General features: G+C 55.9%; 1 protein-coding gene across 2 annotated transcripts; it reads left to right on the top strand.

Annotated features, from left to right (window-relative positions):
* The first annotated feature begins 738 nt into the window (after positions 1–738).
* On the top strand, positions 739–16,890 carry SH2D2A (SH2 domain containing 2A). Of its 2 annotated transcripts, none has more exons than XM_075908161.1 (9): positions 739–996; positions 6,162–6,343; positions 8,807–9,024; positions 9,428–9,517; positions 9,834–9,999; positions 10,998–11,201; positions 11,276–11,596; positions 12,496–12,652; positions 14,333–16,890. In XM_075908161.1, the coding sequence occupies exons 1-8, from the start codon at positions 963–965 to the stop codon at positions 12,643–12,645; spliced, it is 1,365 nt and encodes a 454-aa protein (XP_075764276.1). In that variant the 5' UTR covers positions 739–962; the 3' UTR covers positions 12,646–12,652; positions 14,333–16,890. The 2 variants fall into 2 exon arrangements, with proteins under 2 accessions (XP_075764276.1, XP_025035894.2); XM_025180109.2 differs by having other exon boundaries at positions 741–996; positions 11,276–11,818.
* Positions 16,891–17,796: the final 906 nt, after the last annotated feature.

Raw genomic sequence — 17,796 nt, 5'->3', positions numbered from 1 at the left:
GCGCTGGAAGCTCGTGGCCTCTCCCCCAGGCAGCTCTGCCGCTGCCTTATTCAGGGAGAGATTTAGGTCACTGGCGCGGCTCTCAGCTGCACAGCACGGCCCGGCTGGGGGAGCCCCCCGCAAGGAGAGCGCCCCCTGCTGAGTCATCACCCCTGCAGCACAGCTCCCCCTCGGTTAAGGGAGCTCCCCTTTTCTGAGTCCCCAGCCAAGGAGTCGCCCGGCCCCAGACCGCTTCCCTGACCCATATAAGCCTGCGAATAGCTAAGGCAGCTTATCCCCGACACGGGTGGGATAACACGGAGGGGGGCTGAGATCAGGGCCCTGCTGGGCCAGGCACGCACAGACCCGGGGGCGGACAGTCCCTTCCGGCGAGTAGGAGTTATGCTCTGACTAGGCAAAGAGAAATTCTTCTCCGTTCCTCCTAAGGAGACTGAGTTCCTGTGATTTGTCGGAGGTCACTCAAGGAGCAGCCCAGGGGCTTGGGCAGCCCAGGGACTTGAACCCGGGTCTCCTGGGTGAGGCACCGGGCTGAGGGGGGAGGCACAAAGCATTGTCAAGCATCACTGGCGGCAGGTGGCGTTTCAGCCCCCTAGGATGCGCAGGGATCGGGTCATTTCAACAGCTCACTGGCTCATGCCATCTGCACCCGGGGAGAGGTGACAGCCATAGTCTCCCCCTCCCCCAGGTCCCAGCCCCGGCTGGGCCTGGCGCTGCGGTGACCCCAGCCTCCCCTCCCCGGCTTCTCGCCCCAGAAGGCTGTGCCGCTGCGCTTTCCTTTTCCGTGACGTAGCCCTCGCTCCTGCACTCAGCCTTGCATGGGCCGCGTCTTGTGGCTTCAGTAGCTGCTTCCTGCCCGGGGTGCGCAGCGAGAGCGCGAGGAGAACTTGCAAGAGCCCCTGCCGCCAGCAGCCATCGCTGCCAGGGCCCCGGAGCGCGGCTCCTCGCAGGGGGCATCTCCGGGCATGGACTCCCTGGTTAAGGAGAGGCCTAAGACGGGTAGGAGCCGGAGGGTGTGTGTGGGGGGAGGGGGGGACACAGGAGCAATCTCTCCTGCTCATCATGGGATCAGATTAGCTCCCCGAGGGGGCGTCCAGCAAAGAAGGACCAGGTGGGAGCCATGGAAATGGGAGTCCTCCAGGCAGGGGGGCGACTGTCCGCCATGCATTGGGGTGATCCACTGCTCCTCTCCTGCTAGGATCTCTGCCCCCTGCCTCATGCCATCCTGGGCGTCTTTACAGAGGTTGCCCAGCTATGGAGGGGGAGGGGGACGGAGACACCTGCCCAGCAGGGGCTCTGAGCCCCACGCTGCTTGTTCCATGCCAGCCTCTAGGGGGCGACATCGGGTCCCGGAGCAGCTGATCGGGGCCGGAGGGGTGGATGAGCTGGGAGTGCCCGGCTCAGCTGCAAAGTTTTCGAAACAGCGACTCAGCTTCCCCGCGCCCCTGGGCGACCCGCCCACCCCGTGCAAAGCTGATGTCCAGCGCTGCGCAAACAGCGTGGGCAGGAGCCCACGCTCCCACCACACGCAGGCGCAACAGGGGCTGAGCCGGTGCCTCTCTCGCCAGCAGGCACCCTCCCCAGCCTCATCTCTCTGATAGCCTGGGACCTGCCGCTGCCTGCAGCAACAAGCAAAGGCAGGTAGTTCTCTTTCGAGAGAGGGGTCTTGCTTTTCCGTGGGCCCGATCCTGGAATCAGGTCCCGGGCGGGGGGGGAACCCCGGCCCCTGGGCAGAGCTCCAAGGGGATCACCAGGTACAGAGAGGGCAGGCTTGTAGAATTTTTGGCAGGGCCAGAATGGGTCCAAGTTCCCCCCACCCCCCACCTGCCTATTGCTCTGGGAGGGAGTTTGGGTGGGGGAAGGGTGCAGGCTTAGGGAGGGAGTTTGGGTGCTGGCTCTGGGTTGGGGCAGGGCACTGGGGTGCAGGAGTGGGTGCAGGTTCCACGAGGGAGTTTGAGTGCAGGAGGGGTGAGAGTCGCAGGAGCCCTTTTAAATCACGTGGAGGTGGCACGTGGGGCCGAGGGAGAGACCCGGCCCCAAACTTTTGTGGAGCTGGGCCCCTAGGCCAAGATTATTCCTGGAGTCTGGGTACCACAGGCACCTAGAACTCACCAGCTGTCCTTGTGGGCACAAACATGTCCTGGTCGGGTGGCAGGATCGGCACACGGCTCTCACTTGTGTGGCAGGGGGTGGGCTGTCATTAAAAGGACTCCGAAACTTGCCCCGGCAATTGTTGGCAGAGGTCTCCGGAGTATGAAGATGGTGGGTTGGATCAACTGGTGTAAACCCTTTACCACCTGTTTGAATGATTCCCTACTGACCTCTGCTGAGAGCTCACCTATCCTTAGCTCAGGGTTACAACACAACAGAACAATGGTATTTCCTGTGATCTTACAATCACCTTCCAGGCCTCAGTCAAGGTGCTAGAAAAACACCCGAAAGGGGCTGAGGTGACATTTGAAACCATTCAGAGGGGCAGTTCGTCTGTAACAGGAAAAACTTAAAAAACAACTAATAGTCTGGTAGTACTTTAAAGACTCACAACGTATGTCGATGGTATCGTGAGCTTTCGTTCTCTGAACTTGAACAAACACATTAACTAGATGTCACATTATAAAGCCAGCCTTCCCTGAATCTCACACCTCATTTGTACGTCAAAAGCAAAGTATGGTACACTCCCAGCCCACTTAGTCTCAATGGACAGGTACCTCCCTCCCCCTTCTTTTTCCGTTCTAAATTCTGGCTTTCTGTTATTCCTCTTCAGTTCATCTGAAGAAGTGGCTTTTGCTCACAAAAGTTCTCCTTACTCTACCCATTTTTGTCAGTTTCTAAGGTGATGTCTAGACTGCAGATTTCTTTCGGAAGAAGCTTTTCCGTAAGAGATCTTCTGGAAAAATTTCTTCCAAAAGAGAGCGTCCACACAGCAAAAGTGCATCGGAAAAGCGATCTGGCTTTTTGACACTGCATGGACGCTCTCTCACATTTCAGCTGTGATTACTGTGGGTGGAATGGCCACCAGGGCACCTGTGCTTTTTCCTCATTCCTCTTCTTTCGAAAGAACTCCCTCTTCCCCGTCCACACACGCCTTTTTCTGAAAGAGCTCTTTCGGAAAAAAGGCTTCTTCCTCGTACAATGAGGATTACCAGTGCCGAAAAAATCCCTCTGTTCTTTTGATTTTCTTTGGGAAGAATGCAATTGCAGTGTGGACGGAATTGAGGTTTTTCCAAAAAAACTCTGTAGTGTCGACGTACCCTAAGGTGCTGCAGGACTCCTCGTTGTCATTACAAGAACATTAAGGTCGCAAAAATCAAACAACCTGGAAAAATTACACGCCCAGTTAAGGCTCCCTGTGCAAACTGACTTCAGAGGCACAAAGGGCCGAAATTAGGATGCAGTCTTTGATTGCAAAATCACATATGGGATAGGAAGAATTTTTTTCTGCCTGGCTGGAATGACAAATATTTCCCGTCCCTCTTTCTAAGAAACAGATGCATGTTTGTCACTGAAACTTTCCCCAGAAGTTCAGCCGGAGGAAAATACCCAGCCTGGGAAACTTCTGGGAGTTTGGCAAAGTTAAGAAGCAACCCCCCAGTACGTTTTGTAAGGGAAAGCATCCTGTTTGCCGCTATGGGCTGTGCTCCTAGTGCCGTCTAGAACAAAGGCTCAGAGGAGTGAGTGGCTGAGGTGACACGTGGATTTAGCATCAGCCGCGGCACAGCACCTGTCTTATTGCATCCTCAGAAAAGCAGCCGCATATGCCTTGTAGCATCTTGCTATTGCAGAGATGCACAATGGATCTGTTCACCTTTCCTCACGTCTTGGAGCAAAGCAGCTGCATTTGGCAGCCCGCTGCACCCAAGGGGTTCGTTTCCCCTCCCCCATCCCGTAGGCATCGTGACGCCCAGGGAAAGCAAGTGCCAAGGGATGCCCGCAGGATGTGACTTGGCTAACGCCAAGAGTCCAAAAATTGTGAGTCAGAGCCCAGAACATCATGAGAGTGAGTCGTGAAATGTTGAAATCTATAAGGCGTTCTGGAAGCTTTGTAAGAACATCAGAACGGTCATACTTGGTCAGACCAAAGGTCCATCTAGCCCAGAGTCCTGTCTGCCAACAGCGGCCAGTACCAGGTGCCCCAGAGGGAATGAACGGAACAGGGAATCATCAAGTGATTCCTCTTCTGTCACCCATTCCCAGACACCATCCCTGCCCATCCTGGCTAACAGCCATTGATGAACTTAACCTCCATGAATTTATCTAGCTCTTTTTTGAATCATGTTAAAGTTCTGCTCTTCTCAACATCCTCTGGCGAGGAGTTCCACAGGTTGACTGTGCGTCGCATGAAAAAAGACTTCCGTTTGTTTGTTTTAAACCTGCTGCCTGTTATTTTCATTGGGCGACTCCTTGTTCTTGAGCTCTGGGAGCAATTAAATAACTTTTCCTTATTCGCTTTCTCCAGACCTGTCATGATTTGATAGACCTCTCTCCTATCCCCCCTTTGTCTCCTCTTTTCTAAGCAGAAAAGTCCCACTCTTTTTAATCTCTCTTCATATGACACCCATTCCAAACCCCGACTCATTTTCATTTCCCTTTTCTGAATTTTTTCTAGTGTCAAGATATCTTTTTTGAGATGGAAAAACTATGTAGCACTTTAAAGACTAACAAGATGGTTTAATAGGCGATGAGCTTTCATGGGCCAGACCCACTTCCTCAGATCAAATAGTGGAACAGAATTGGCATGACCATATACACCAAAGTAGTACAATGAAAAAAGTGAACACATTATTAAACTGACAAATCAGATTTAGTACAGAAGGTGGGGTGAGGGAGAGGGAGGGAGGGAAGGAATAGCTATTTATGAGTCAATGAATGGCTAATCAGAGGCTGATAAGTGGGGAAGCTATCTTTGTAATGAGTAAGGTAATTAGCATCTTTGTTAAGGCCCATGCGTAAAGTGTTACATTTGAGCATGCTTGAAAGTTCTGAAGTTTCTCTCTGTAATCTGGTGTTAAAGTGTCTTTGAAGTAAGATTCATGTAGTACGGCCGTTAAGACTATGTCCAGCTAGGTTGAAATGAAAAGCAACTGGTTTTTCCTTGTGAAGATGTCTGATGTCTGATTTGTGGGCATTAATTCTTTGGCAAAGTGTCTTGAGAAGTCTGTCCAATATATATAGCAGACGGACACTGTTGGCACATGATGGCATCAATTATATTTCTGGATGAGCAGGAATATGTGTTCTTGATCATATAACTAACATGGTTAGAGCAATCAAAATTGTTCATTGTATTTAGGGGCGGGGGCATACCAGGGATTTATACAGGAGCAATAAGATATTTTCTCTTATTCCGTATTCCTTTTTGAAGGATTCTCAACATTTCTGTTTGTATTTGCCTTCTAATTTCTGGGCCTTTTGGATTACACCAGGACTCATATTTTGAAAAAAAAAACCTCCCCCACGCTCAAACTGTATTTTAACAAAGAGACAGGGAGAACTGGGCGTCTCACCCCATCACGGGACTCCAGGAGCCGGAGCTTGGTGAAAAACACCCACTATCTTGAGACTGGTGCTAAAGGCCCGTCTCAGAGCACCCCCTTGTTGCAGAGTAGGGCGTTGCAGCCGTCCTGCCTCAGTTTCCCCAACCCGTTCCAGCTGCGGGTTGGACTCAGAAAGTGACACGTTCAACCTCTTCTGGAGTCACAGCGTCCTGGTTAGGCTATCCAAAGCCTGAAACAAACTCCACATCCTTCCCCTTTCCGGCGGCAAGGGCTGGGGTTAGCCACTGTCCTCAGCCAGCCTCTGACCCCTCCTTATAGGAGCAGAACAAAGACACTCCAACCAGCATCTGGCCCAAGTGCAGCGAGGCAGGGCTAATGGACCAGGGCTGGCCCCAGGCTGCCTTGTTCCCAGGGCATTTTCCAGCTGAGAGAGTGGTCTCTAAAGCCTGGCTTGGCCCAGTAAGGGTAAAATCCTGACTCAAGAAAGGCTCCCCTTGTCCTCGATGGGCCAGGATATCCTCCCAGGCTGGAGGGTCAAAGTTCAGCACCCAACACCTGGCCAGAGAAGGCCTGGGAGCTAGGAGGCAGTGTGACCTAGTGGATAGAGCACTCGCCTGACACTCTGAAAGGCCCTGCCGGAGGACTGAGCCTGTTTGTTTGCGTCCTCAGAGGCCGATGTCTGGGACAATCCAGGGTCCTGCCTCTTCAGCACGTTTAAACCCTACAGCCTCAGCAAAACTGACGCAGATGAGCCAGCGCCGCTGGACACTGGGCTCAGGATGGCACTAGCAGGAGCCCAAGAGGAGGAGCAGCCACCCTGTTCTCAGCAGGACCAGGGCACCTGCACCCGGGTAGGAGCGGGGAGCCCTCGGATCCGGCCCGGCTGGGTGGGAGTGGCAGGGCAGCTCTACGGGTGTGGGGAGGTCCGACGGGTGCAGAATGAAGGGGGAGGATGCTCAGGCCTGCTTCGGCAGGTTAAATACCAGAGCAAATGTGCAGGACTCGTGGATTTCATGGCTGCTGGGGGGGGATGCAGCAGGTACATTCTCCAGCCCGCTCGCCTGGCCCGTCCGTCTGTCTAGCCACCCCTCCTCCTCCCTCTCTGTCCATCCACCAACCTGCCCAGAGGATCCATCTGTCTGTCCCCTCCGTGGTATCTGTCCATCCGTACGTCCTTCTGTCCCCGTTCTGTATCGATCCATCTGTCCGCTCCATTGCACCATCCAGCGTACGCTACCCACCCCATAACCCTACAGTGTCTCCGTCCGTCCGTCCATCCACCCCCCAGTCCCTGTCCACCCAGCCTGATGCCTGGCCCCCCTTCAATAGCTGTCTCTCTGGGAGGGTGTGGGCACATGCCCCCTGGCACAGAGGCTCAGAGGATGTGGCAGGCAGCGCACGGAGCCCTGAGCGTGGGCCCGGTGAGGGTGGGCATGGCCGGGGGGCATACAGGGGCGCTGCTGGCCCAGCTCTCAGCCCCACTCGCAGACCCGGGCCCCCGGCTCCGGTTTCCCGCTGATGGGCATGCTGGATTCTGCAAGGGGGAAGGGATGTTCACTGACCCCCCCCTGCCTCCCTCTGACACTCACAAAGGGGCTGATCCCCCCCCGCCTTAGCAGAACGCTGCAAAGAGGCCACCCTTTCGGCTCAGCCGCTGGGGCGAGGGGGGACAGGGGGCAGGCACCTGGTGCTTCTCCCTGCAAAGCCGGCTCCCAGAAAGGGGATATTTTTAATCCGCCTGGGACGTCTGTCTGGGCCTTATCAGAGAGATGGGGCCTTTGGTCCTAAAAGGACAGAAACCCTGGAGGATCCTCATGGGGTGTCTGGAAGCAGCAGCCGCTTCTGAGATTGTGGCTGGAGAAGCTGGAGAAGAGCTCCCAGCAGTGTCAGCACAGGGAACCGCCCTCCCCTGGGCCCGCTGGAAAACACGAGCTCTGCGGGGGAGGAGGGGACTTCTCCTGCCCCCACTGGGCACGTGCGCCGGCTGCCACGTCCACCATGCAGCCGGGAGGGAAGGGAGCTGCCGCTCACAGCCACTGCTGGCCCCAATGCCCTGGTGTGGCATGAGGGGGCGCTGTGCTGCAGGGGGCTCGCCACACAGTCAGCGCTGACCCCAACCTGGCACTAGGGGGCGCTGTGCTGCAGGGCAGGAAGAGGTGGGGCTCTCCCCAGACAGTCATCGCTGACCCCAGCCTGGCACTAGGGGGCGCTGTGCTGCAGGGCAGGGAGTGGTGGGGCTCTCCCGAGACAGTCATTGCTATCTCCAGCCTGGCACTAGGGGGCGCTGTGCTGCAGGGCAGGGAGTGGTGGGGCTCTCCCGAGACAGTCATTGCTATCTCCAGCCTGGCACTAGGGGGCGCTGTGCTGCAGGGCAGGAAGAGGTGGGGCTCTCCCCAGACAGTCATCGCTGACCCCAGCCTGGCACTAGGGGGCGCTGTGCTGCAGGGCAGGGAGTGGTGGGGCTCTCCCCAGACAGTCATCGCTGACCCCAGCCTGGCACTAGGGGGCGCTGTGCTGCAGGGCAGGAAGAGGTGGGGCTCTCCCCAGACAGTCATCGCTATCCCCAGCCTGGCACTAGGGGGCGCTGTGCTGCAGAACAGGGTGTGAGGCTTCCCTCACTCTCCCCCACACTCATCGCTGACCCCAGCCTGGTACTAGGGGGCGCTGTGCTGCAGGGCAGGGAGAAGTGGGCCCCCCCCCCAGACAGTCATCGCTGACCCCAGCCTGGCACTAGGGGGGGCTGTGCTGCAGGGCAGGGTGGAGGGCTCCCCTCTCCCTCCCCCACACTCATCGCTGACCCCAGCCTGGTACTAGGGGGCGCTGTGCTGCAGGGCAGGAAGAGGTGGGGCTCTCCCCAGACAGTCATCGCTATCCCCAGCCTGGCACTAGGGGGCGCTGTGCTGCAGAACAGGGTGTGAGGCTTCCCTCACTCTCCCCCACACTCATCGCTGACCCCAGCCTGGCACTAGGGGGCGCTGTGCTGCAGGGTAGGGAGAAGTGGGGCTCCCCCCAGACACTCATCGCTGACCCCAGCCTGGCACTAGGGGGCGCTGTGCTGCAGGGCAGGGAGAAGTGGGGCTCCCCTCAGACACTCATTGCTGACCCCAGCCTGGCACTAGGGGGCGCTGTGCTGCAGGGTAGGGCGAGGTGGCGCTCCCCCCCACAGTCATCGCTAACCCCAGCCTGGCACTAAGCAGGGGCTGGACTAGCATCCTTCAGCCTGGCTGCCCCCACCGGGAGCCAGGCCCGTCCTCCTCCCTCCCCTTTACTTCTGCCCTCCCCCTCATCCAGGCCTCTCGCTCCCACTCCCTCAGGTCCCTTTCAGCACGTGGCCGCCGGCCAGCGCCAAGCTGAGCTGGTCTCTGCTCGGGGACCCTGCGCAGGGAGCGGAGTCGTGGGCGAGGCTGGACCCTCCCGCGGCCCCCTCCGCGCTGCAGGCGCAGACCCGGGCGTGGTTCGAGCGCACCCAGGTGAGCCGGATCCGGCAGCAGGGGGAGCTGCCGCACTGGTTCCACGGCTTCATCAGCAGGAGGTGAGGAGCCGGGGGGGGAGATGTGGGGCTGCCTGGTGTGGGCCCTGTAGCAGCATCCCCAGGATCCGGGGGCTCTTCTCAGCTGTCACGCCGATGGCTAAGGAAAGAGTTTCAAACTCAAGGGAGCGTCCGGAGGGCAGGCCAGGGAGCTCGGCCCCCTGGGTTCTTTCCCCCGCTGCTCTACTAACAACCTGGATTTGCCCCCCACTCGCTGTGAGTCTGCAGAAGCCCCCATGCCTGGACTGTCCCCTTCCAAGTGTGCGTGGGGGTGGGGGCTGAGATACTGTTCCTGAACTGCCGGCAGCACCTCCCAGCCCCCTACGCCCAGGAGCGGCTGCCCTTTGGCGGCAATTCCCGCGCCGGGCGATTTCTGATGCTGTTGGCGCTCCCCCCTCCCCCCCAGGGACACGGAGCAGCTGCTGCAGGAGAAGCCGCTGGGCACGTTCCTGATTCGCTTCAGCGAAAGCACAGTCGGATTCGTCTTGTCCTACAGGTGAGGTCAGCTGGCTGCCCCTGCTCCTAAGCCCGCCCCGCCCTGCAGGTGAGCTCACCCAGCGGCCCCATCCCCCCACACTCTTCTGTGCTCCACCAGGCCCTCGCTGATACTGGTTGCTGAGCCTGGCACCGTGTAATTAGGGGCCGTTGTTGTTACATGGCCCTGCTGCCCCTGGTGGGGGGAGAGGGAAAGAGACAAAGTGCACACAGTGCCCGCTGAGTCCCCACTGGGTGGAAGCAGCACAATTTCCCACGAGTATGGTGGAAATTTCACCCCCCCCCCCCACCGGTGTCGATTTCTCTCCGGGCACCAGGGGCCGAGATCGCTGCCGGCACTTCATCCTAGACCAGCTGGAAGACGAGCGCTACGTGATCCTAGGAGAGGACAGCGCCCACCCCGAGCTCCAGGGCCTGCTTCAGCACTACACCACGGCTCCCGTCACCCCGTACTATGAGTTCCTCACAGTGGCATGCCCAAGGGTAAGGGAGCAACTTGCCCAGAGCGCCTGGCATCCCACGTCACGCTCAGGGATCGCTGGAAGGCAGCAGCTGGCGTCTCAACAAAGGCCCAGGAATATCCTGGCTGGTTGGCATCACCACTGCCCTCCACGGGAGGGGATCTGAGCTGCTCCAGTGTGTGTCATAGGCCCTGTACTGCTGGTGTGGATTTTCCAGGCCAAGCAGCACCGCTCTGGGCTTGTGCAGCTGGAGAGCTAAGGTCAGCCCAATGACTGCCATGGAATCCGAGGCAGGCACAGATCATAGAATCACAGAATATTAGAACCGGAAGGGACCTCGAGAGTCATCGAGTCCAGTCCCCTGCCCTCACGGCAGGACCAAATACTGTCTAGACCATCCCTGATAGACATTTATCTAACCTACTCTGAAATATCTCCAGAGATGGGGATTCCACAACCTCCCTGGGCAATTTATTCCAGTGTTTCACCACCCTGACAGTCAGGAACTTTTTCCTAATGTCCAACCTAAACCTCCCTTGCTGCAGTTTAATCCCTTTGCTTCTTGTCCCATCCTCAGAGGCCAAGACGAACACGTTTTCTCCCTCCTCCTGACGCCCTTTTACAGTAAATTACAGATATTACAGTAATTAGCACCAGATTGAATCACTGTTGCCGAGAAGTGCGGCCGTGCAGAACTATACCCAGTGCACTAGAAGTGTTTCCCTGCCTTGAGTAAACTACAAGGCAAGTTGGGCCAGGGGCCGCAGAGAGGCAGTGGCATAGCAGCTGGGAGTTCTAATCCCTTGTACCCCAGGCATGCTGGGAAGAAAACCCAGGAGTCCCCACTCCCTGCTCTCTTGCTCTTTGTTATTTTTATTGCCATAGCCCTTAGCACACCCAGTCATGGAACCAGAGTGTGTTGTGCAAGGCGCTGTACAAATAACTAAAACACGAGTCTCACCACTAGGCTACGCTCTCTTCCCTCTTTTCAAGCCACATCTGTTTTCCTCTTTGCTGCAGAACGACAAGAGCCTCACAAATGGTGGGATCCCGGCCGGAGCCGAAGCAGCATCCGATGCCCCACCTGAGCCAGCAAACGTCCCCCCGGCAGAAGGTGGCCAAGCGTACAGCTTTGTCCACAAACAAGGCCAGGCATCCCACCAGCAGACCCACTCCTGCCTGCTGGCTGCGGAGCAAAGGCAGGAAGGATGCCCTTCCAGGGAGGTAAACATGGGCACAGTCAAGGGGAAGAGGGTGAAGCTACCTAGACACAAGCTGATGTTTCTTTGCTCCTTTAGGGTTCCTGCTCCGTTCCCCCGCTCCCCACCAAGGCTGACCCCACTCCAAGGCCAAGCAGCCCCATGCAAGAGGCAGCGGCCTCAGCCGATCCATACGCCCACGTCAACAAAGCGCCCGTGCCCGCTGAGCAGCCCCCGCCGGCACAGCCCGTGGAGGCCAAGTACCAGCAGCTGATGCGCTTCCACACCTACGCCGAGCCCTGCGAGGGCTTCTCGCCGCCCGAACGCCGCATTTACTATGAACCCGACGAGCCCATCCCCTTCTACGCCATGGGGCGCGGCTCGCTGCCCTTCCCTGACCCTGAGAACGTCTACGCGGAGGTAGAGCTGGCGGGCCAGGCCCTGTCTCACCGTGCACCTAGAGCCCTTCGAGACACGGCGTCCACCCTGCCCCGGGGCTTGTCCAGACCTCCCGCCAAGCCTTCACCGGGGCACCGCAGGCTCCTCCGGAGCAAGTCCGCTCAGGGGTCCAGTAGGATCCGGCTGCCTGCAGCTTCCACTGTAGAAGAGAGTCTGGGGAAGCCGCCTGGCCCCTCCTCAGAGGTGGGTGTCACATGGAAGGACAAGTGGGGAGCAGCACTTTAAATGGCCACCAAGGGGGCAGGATAAGTCGGTTCGGATGGGCCCTGAAATTCTCTAGGCCGCTGGTTCAAATCCTGCTGGCTGTTGGAGGGCATGCATGTGTGCAATGAGTTTGGTGGGGCTCAGACCAGGTCCTAGCGGGTGTGGGGGGTCTCTCCGCCACAACCTACTAAAGCCATGTCCCCCCTCAACTAGTAGAGAGCCCCCAGACTGATTTTGCCTGGTCCTTCCATAATTTGGGGGTGTTACAGTAGTGCCTGGACTAGACACTGCCCCCGAGATCAGGGCCCCATTGTGCTGGGCACTGCAGCTGCATAGCCCAAGCCTGTCTATGTCTTACAAGGAAGGGAAGACAACAGGCGGGAGGGAAAACGGGCACAGAGCAGGGATATGACAAAGGCACCTGGCAGTGCAGTGGCAGAGCTGGGACCAGAACCCAGTTTTCCTGAGTCTCATGCCACTGAAGCCAGGGCAGAGGCCTATTGGTGGGGACCACGCGTGGACTGTGGGCGTACGAGGCGTTACCGGCCCCAGGGCTGCCTGGCCCCCCCTCCCCACAGCGACACACGGTGGGAAGAGGACTAGCATGGCGTGTTTCAGCGTCCCTTTCACTTGCCCCCTCTCCTCCTTCCTCCCAGACCCCCCGGGAGTTTGATGACCCGGTCTATGACAGGAAGACAGCCCCCCGGGCCGGCCCAGCCACCAGCCGGGGACAGGAAGAGCTAGAAAACATTTACGAGCTGATCCCCGGAGACCGTCGTAGCCTGCATGCCTCGAGGAAGCAGTGACGCCGCGGTAGGTGTTAGAGGCAACCTGGGGGAAGAAGGGGGCAGAAGGGGAAGCCAGCCCTTACACAACCACGGCCAGCGCTTGCACCCACTGGGGAAATGACACCACAAGGAGACTCAGGCCCAATCCAGTCTCCATTGCAGTCCATGAGCCTCAATATCACTGGGGGAGGGGATCAGGCTGAGATTCCCCCTGGGCAGAGGGAGCACCGGCACATGATGTCCATGCACCGCTGCGGCCCTGCACCCCGTCTGGGGTAAGTGTCCCCTTCGGATTCTCATGCTGCAGCCGGCAGGAGGTGTGGTGGGCACTGGATTTAATTAATCTCAAAGGAAAATGGGGAAAGGATATTCTGGTAGTAGCCTTTTCTGGGGGAAGAGTTGCTTAATTGGAAAAAAAAAACCCACTTGGGTTGGCTAAACTGACAGGAGCATCCCTTCCACGGCAGGTCAAAATTTGAACCCAAACTTGAATCTGAAAGGCGGGCAGTGTGGTCTAGTGGCTAGAGCGAAGGAGGGTGTCGAGAAACTTGGGCTCTAGGCCCAGCTCTGGCACTAGCCTGCTGAGCGAGCTTGGACAAGTCACTTTGCAACTCTGTGCCTCAGTTTCCCCATCAGTAAAATGGAACGGACCCCATTGAACTTGATGGATAAGAGCCAGGGGGGTGATATTATAACACGACCAGCACACCCTGAAAGGTCCCAAAGAAAGGTATTTACCAGATCAAGGGAGGTTTCTTGCCATAGCCTCTAAGTCTGCTGCCAACTCATTCCACCCCTGCCTGCTGGCCAGCTCCAGCCCCGCTGCTCCACCTCTTAGGCCAGGCTGCCACGTCTCCAGCCTAGCTGCCGTCCAGGAGGCCATGGCCCCAGCCCCGCTGTTGGGCTGTTCTAGCTGCACTACCACCAGACCCCCACCGCAGGCTCCCAGCTGCTGGTCCTCCTTCCCCAGGGCTCGCTCATCCAGGAACATTCATGTTTAGGGAGATGCAACCTGCAGTCCCATTACTGGGCTTGGCTGGGCTGGATTTTCTGCCACCATTTCGCTCCCCCAGACTGGAGCCTACACTGACTGTCGTGCTGCTTTTCTGGGTCCTCTCCAGTTCTCTAGCCTTGCCCCCAATTCACCTCCTACCCCAACAGCTGGGAGCGGCCCTTTCACCTGCTCCTGGCTACCCAGAAAGTTAGGGGAGGATATTCAGTGAACCATTTCCACCTGCTCCGAGGCCTCTTTACACTGTCAGGGCTGCACCTGAAGGCCTAACCAGGAACCAGGCCCTCCGAGCTGTGTCTTGATCTGAATTCTGCAGCTCTGAAAAGCCCCTGGCCTGACCGGTTCTCTAGTTGGTTTCTCTGTAAATCTAGCAGAAAAACCAACCTGGCTCAGCGAAAACAGCCTGTCACCCCAGCTAAAGGACAGGCAAAACTACAGCACCGAGGGGCCAGGCGGGCATGTTAACTTCTTAAGAAGTTGCTAGATTTTCTCACTGGCCTAGATAAGTTTTCTGCTATGTAAATAGTAGGAAGTCACACCCGTGTGTGACCATAAGATGCCTGCCCCCCCCCCGAGATCCCTGACACTCAGCCCCTAGTGCCGACCCAGCTCCTTGCCTGAGCTGGGAAGAGGGAAAATGCAAACACCCGCTCCTTAGGAAAGTTTGACACAAGCATTTAAACTTTCTCCCAGAGCCCTCCTGCATTCAAGGCGAGCTGGCAAGACACCCACTGTCCAGGGATCCAGGAGTCGAGAGACGCAGGAGACGGCTTCTTCCCAGCCAGCTGGTCCCTAGCACACGGAATTCCCGCAGACATGCTGCTCGACCGCCTCGCTCCGTTTGCATAGAGCAGCCTGCTCCATGAATCCAAGGATCCCAAGCACTGGCGCTCTCCCCTTCTTCCAAGCAAGGGGAGGAGATTCCGGAGGAGCTTTCCATCGCCCGGCCAATACAGACCATCGCCAGTCAAAAACCAGCAAAGTCCTCAGCTCACAGTCTCTTCCCTCAGAGCTCTCCGCTGCATTTTCCCATCCATCCAGCTCTCCGTCAGAGGTGACTTGGTACCCAAGACAGGTCTTTCTTGCACCCACGATCTCCCTTCAATCGGGGAGAGGGCGGGGAGAGGAGGGAGTCCTTTGCTTCTTAGGCTATGTCTACACTACAAAAATAAATTGGAAAAAGAAACTATCTGCAGTATGCAAATAGCATCTCTCTTCCTGATTTACTTCTGAAAGAGGCTTTTGCAAAATTTGGCCCATCTATACGGGGCCACGTTTCAGAAAAAACCCTTTTTCAGAACCTCCCTTCTTCCTTGTAAAACGAGGTTTACAGGGAGGCCGACAAAACGTGTCTGCTTTTCCAACAATTTTTTCGGAAAAGCAGACATGCTCCTTGGACGTGGCAGAGCGCTGCAGTCTAGACATAGCCTTAGGGCAGTCGGAGAAGCTGCTTCATGTGGTGGAACTACCCACTCCAGAGGGGACGGACGCCCACTGATTTGAAGGGACAGAGCGGTTTGGATAAGAATGATTCTTATTTTTAAAGAAAGGGAATAAACAGAAACAAAGGGAGGAAATCCATTTGCCTGCCACTGGGTAGCATTTCAGTCCCACTTAGATGAGATCCTATGGGCCCTCTGCTGCTCCATACGTATCCGTGGACTCTATTTCACTCCTGCTTCTCAGGGCAAGAATTTAGCACCGGAGCGATGGGCCTTCCCTGAGCTGGGACCCTCACTTAAGGCGTCTCAGCACCCTCAGAAGGATGCTGCTCAGCCCAAACACGGCTGTAATGGCGCCCCCCATTACTCTCAGACGGGGCAGCAGGCAAGTTTGAAGGCAGTGTTTTCAGAGCATGGTCTTTAAGTCCAGGCCCAGCAGCAGAGACAGGACCCCTTGGTGCCCGCGCAGCTGCCAGGGTCAGCTGCCAGTTAGGAGCAGCATAGAGAGGGGCCCAAGGTGCGCAGGTCAAGGTAATGGGAGATGTGGGAACAGAGAGGCAGAGGTATGGAAGGGATGGCCTGGGAACCATGGTAGGTGGAAAATGCTGCATGCTACAGCAAGTCTCTTCTCCTGGGGAAGAGCAGCGGAGGGGGCCAGTAGGTAACGTGCAGAGGGGGGGGCCTAAGAAATGCTGCAGTTAAGAACAAGAGTACATCTCTCAAAGTCAAGAAGCTCAACGCGAAGATGAAACTTACACAAAATCCTACACGTGAAAGGTTCCTAAGAGCAGCCCCCATCCTGAGGGGCCTGACTCACAAGTGTGCACCTGACAACAGGGCTGCTAAGCAGCAGGAGGCCAGAGAGCTTCTGCTCAATTTCCTGGTTTCTGCCTGATTCTTCCCCAAGACCTACCACTTCTTTGTGGGGAGAGCAGCTGCAAACCCCACCACCACACAGACCATCAGAAAAGCAACTGCTGGGCTCAAGGGCCACTAGGCTCCTCCATGATTCAGCTCCGCCGGGAGCAGCCGTTTGAACATTCCATGGCCCGAAGTCTCCATTTCAGCATCTCTTCTGGCATCCCCTGCAGGAGACAAGCACAAGCCAGGCAGCCATCTCCACCCACCCCTACTGACCTCTGATTGCCTCAGCTCTTCAATTCCAGGGCGGGAATAGTTCTGGATTCCAATCTGATATTGCCAAGATCCTGCTGTACGCAGCACCATCTCGACCGGAGCACGTCTCCCATCAACACAGCTACACCTCTCACTAAGACGTCCTATATCTGTGGGGACAAGCCACGGTTTTGGCAGAGGAAAGGGACTTTAAAGTGATTATAAGTCGCAGCTGAACCCCTTGTAAAGCTCCTCGAGGATGCTGCTGGGTATGATGCAACAGGGCCTTCGTGTGCAGGAGTCAACTGTGGGGTGAGCGTGTTAACACTGGTAAGAACTAATCACTCCTGTGCCAATCCAGTTATTGAAAGTGACAAGAGTGTGTGAACAATCCCAACCCCTGGAGATACAGCCAGAGGGGTGGTTTGGTTCGTTTAAAAGTTTTATTCCTTTATCAAATCTTTTTTCAGAAGATTTCACTGTACAGATATGAATAAATTACTCAATAGTAACTTTATTCTGGTCGTTGGAACACTCAAAACGGGCTTTGCAAAGTACTAAAACATCCACGGAACTAGCCTATGAATCTGATTTTAAAATACCCAGTCAGACTTCATTGCCAGGTACCTTTTTTGGGGGGTTGGACAAGTTGATGGGAGCGAGTTGCCCTTTGGCATATTCCACAATGGAACTGCTGCAATTAACTGCTTCAGTTGCAGTTACAACAAAATAAAACCTTTGATGTCAGGAATGTAGCTTAAAGAACTGGACCAACTCACTCCTGGCTTCAGCATGACAAGAACTGGGCAGCAAACAATCAGCTAGGAAGTGAGGCCAGAGAGAATGGTGCACACACATTTGGAAAGCTGGCCTGGGTATTACTTGCAGGCAGGGCCCCATCTGCGCCTTTAGGAAGCTCACCAGCTTACGTGAAAAGGAAAAATTCATTTTTCAAATGTTCTGTGAAACCAAGTTTTTTAAGTCTAGATATTGCCTTCTATTTCCAGCCAGGTGGGTGGAGTTAACATTTAAACTAGAGCTGATGTGTCAGCAGGAACAAGGAGCCATACAGAGAGGCTGACAGGTTAAAAAACAAAGATGAGCCACAGGCAGCTTTTGCCTAGGTTTGGATTATTACAGGAAATACTGCGGTTTCCATTTGTGATTTCAGTTCATTGTGAGCTACAGGGCACCATCTCGCCCCAGAAATACTTGGATTCGACTAGTATTTGGATCAGATTTTTGCAGCACTCTGGGTGGTGGCTTGGGGAGATGCACCCACAGCTTCCTCATTTATGTACATCCCAGAGCTTACAATAGCTTCTTGTGCTGGCAGAGGAAACCAGAAAATCTTCCGTGGAGTCCCAAGATTAGGGTTATTTGTGCGATCTTTTTAAAGTGAAACAAGCACCATCTTGTTAGCCGATATACATCTTGAAAACAAAAAGTTTCCTTCAAAAGTGACTCAAAATGTACAGCAGGGCATGGAGAGCAAACAACAAAAATTACCAAACACTCCACACCTGCTGAGATGGCCTGTAGGAGAAGTGTGTCCATTAGTACAAATTGAGCTATCCCAAAGGGTTTTTCAAATATTAT

The sequence above is a fragment of the Pelodiscus sinensis genome, chromosome 24 (assembly GCF_049634645.1).
Source record: "Pelodiscus sinensis isolate JC-2024 chromosome 24, ASM4963464v1, whole genome shotgun sequence".
In the NCBI taxonomy this organism is placed as follows: domain Eukaryota; kingdom Metazoa; phylum Chordata; order Testudines; family Trionychidae; genus Pelodiscus; species Pelodiscus sinensis.
Note: the sequence above shows the minus strand (reverse complement) of the source record. Positions and strands in the feature narration are given on the sequence as shown.

Excerpts from the sequence above, each read along its gene's own strand:
- SH2D2A (XM_025180109.2), top strand. The coding sequence starts at position 963 with ATGGACTCCCTGGTTAAGGAGAGGCCTAAGACGG. Across the intron at positions 9,518-9,833 it reads GGATTCGTCTTGTCCTACAG|GGGCCGAGATCGCTGCCGGC; the intron begins GTGAGGTCAGCT and ends TCCGGGCACCAG. Across the intron at positions 10,000-10,997 it reads TCACAGTGGCATGCCCAAGG|AACGACAAGAGCCTCACAAA; the intron begins GTAAGGGAGCAA and ends TCTTTGCTGCAG.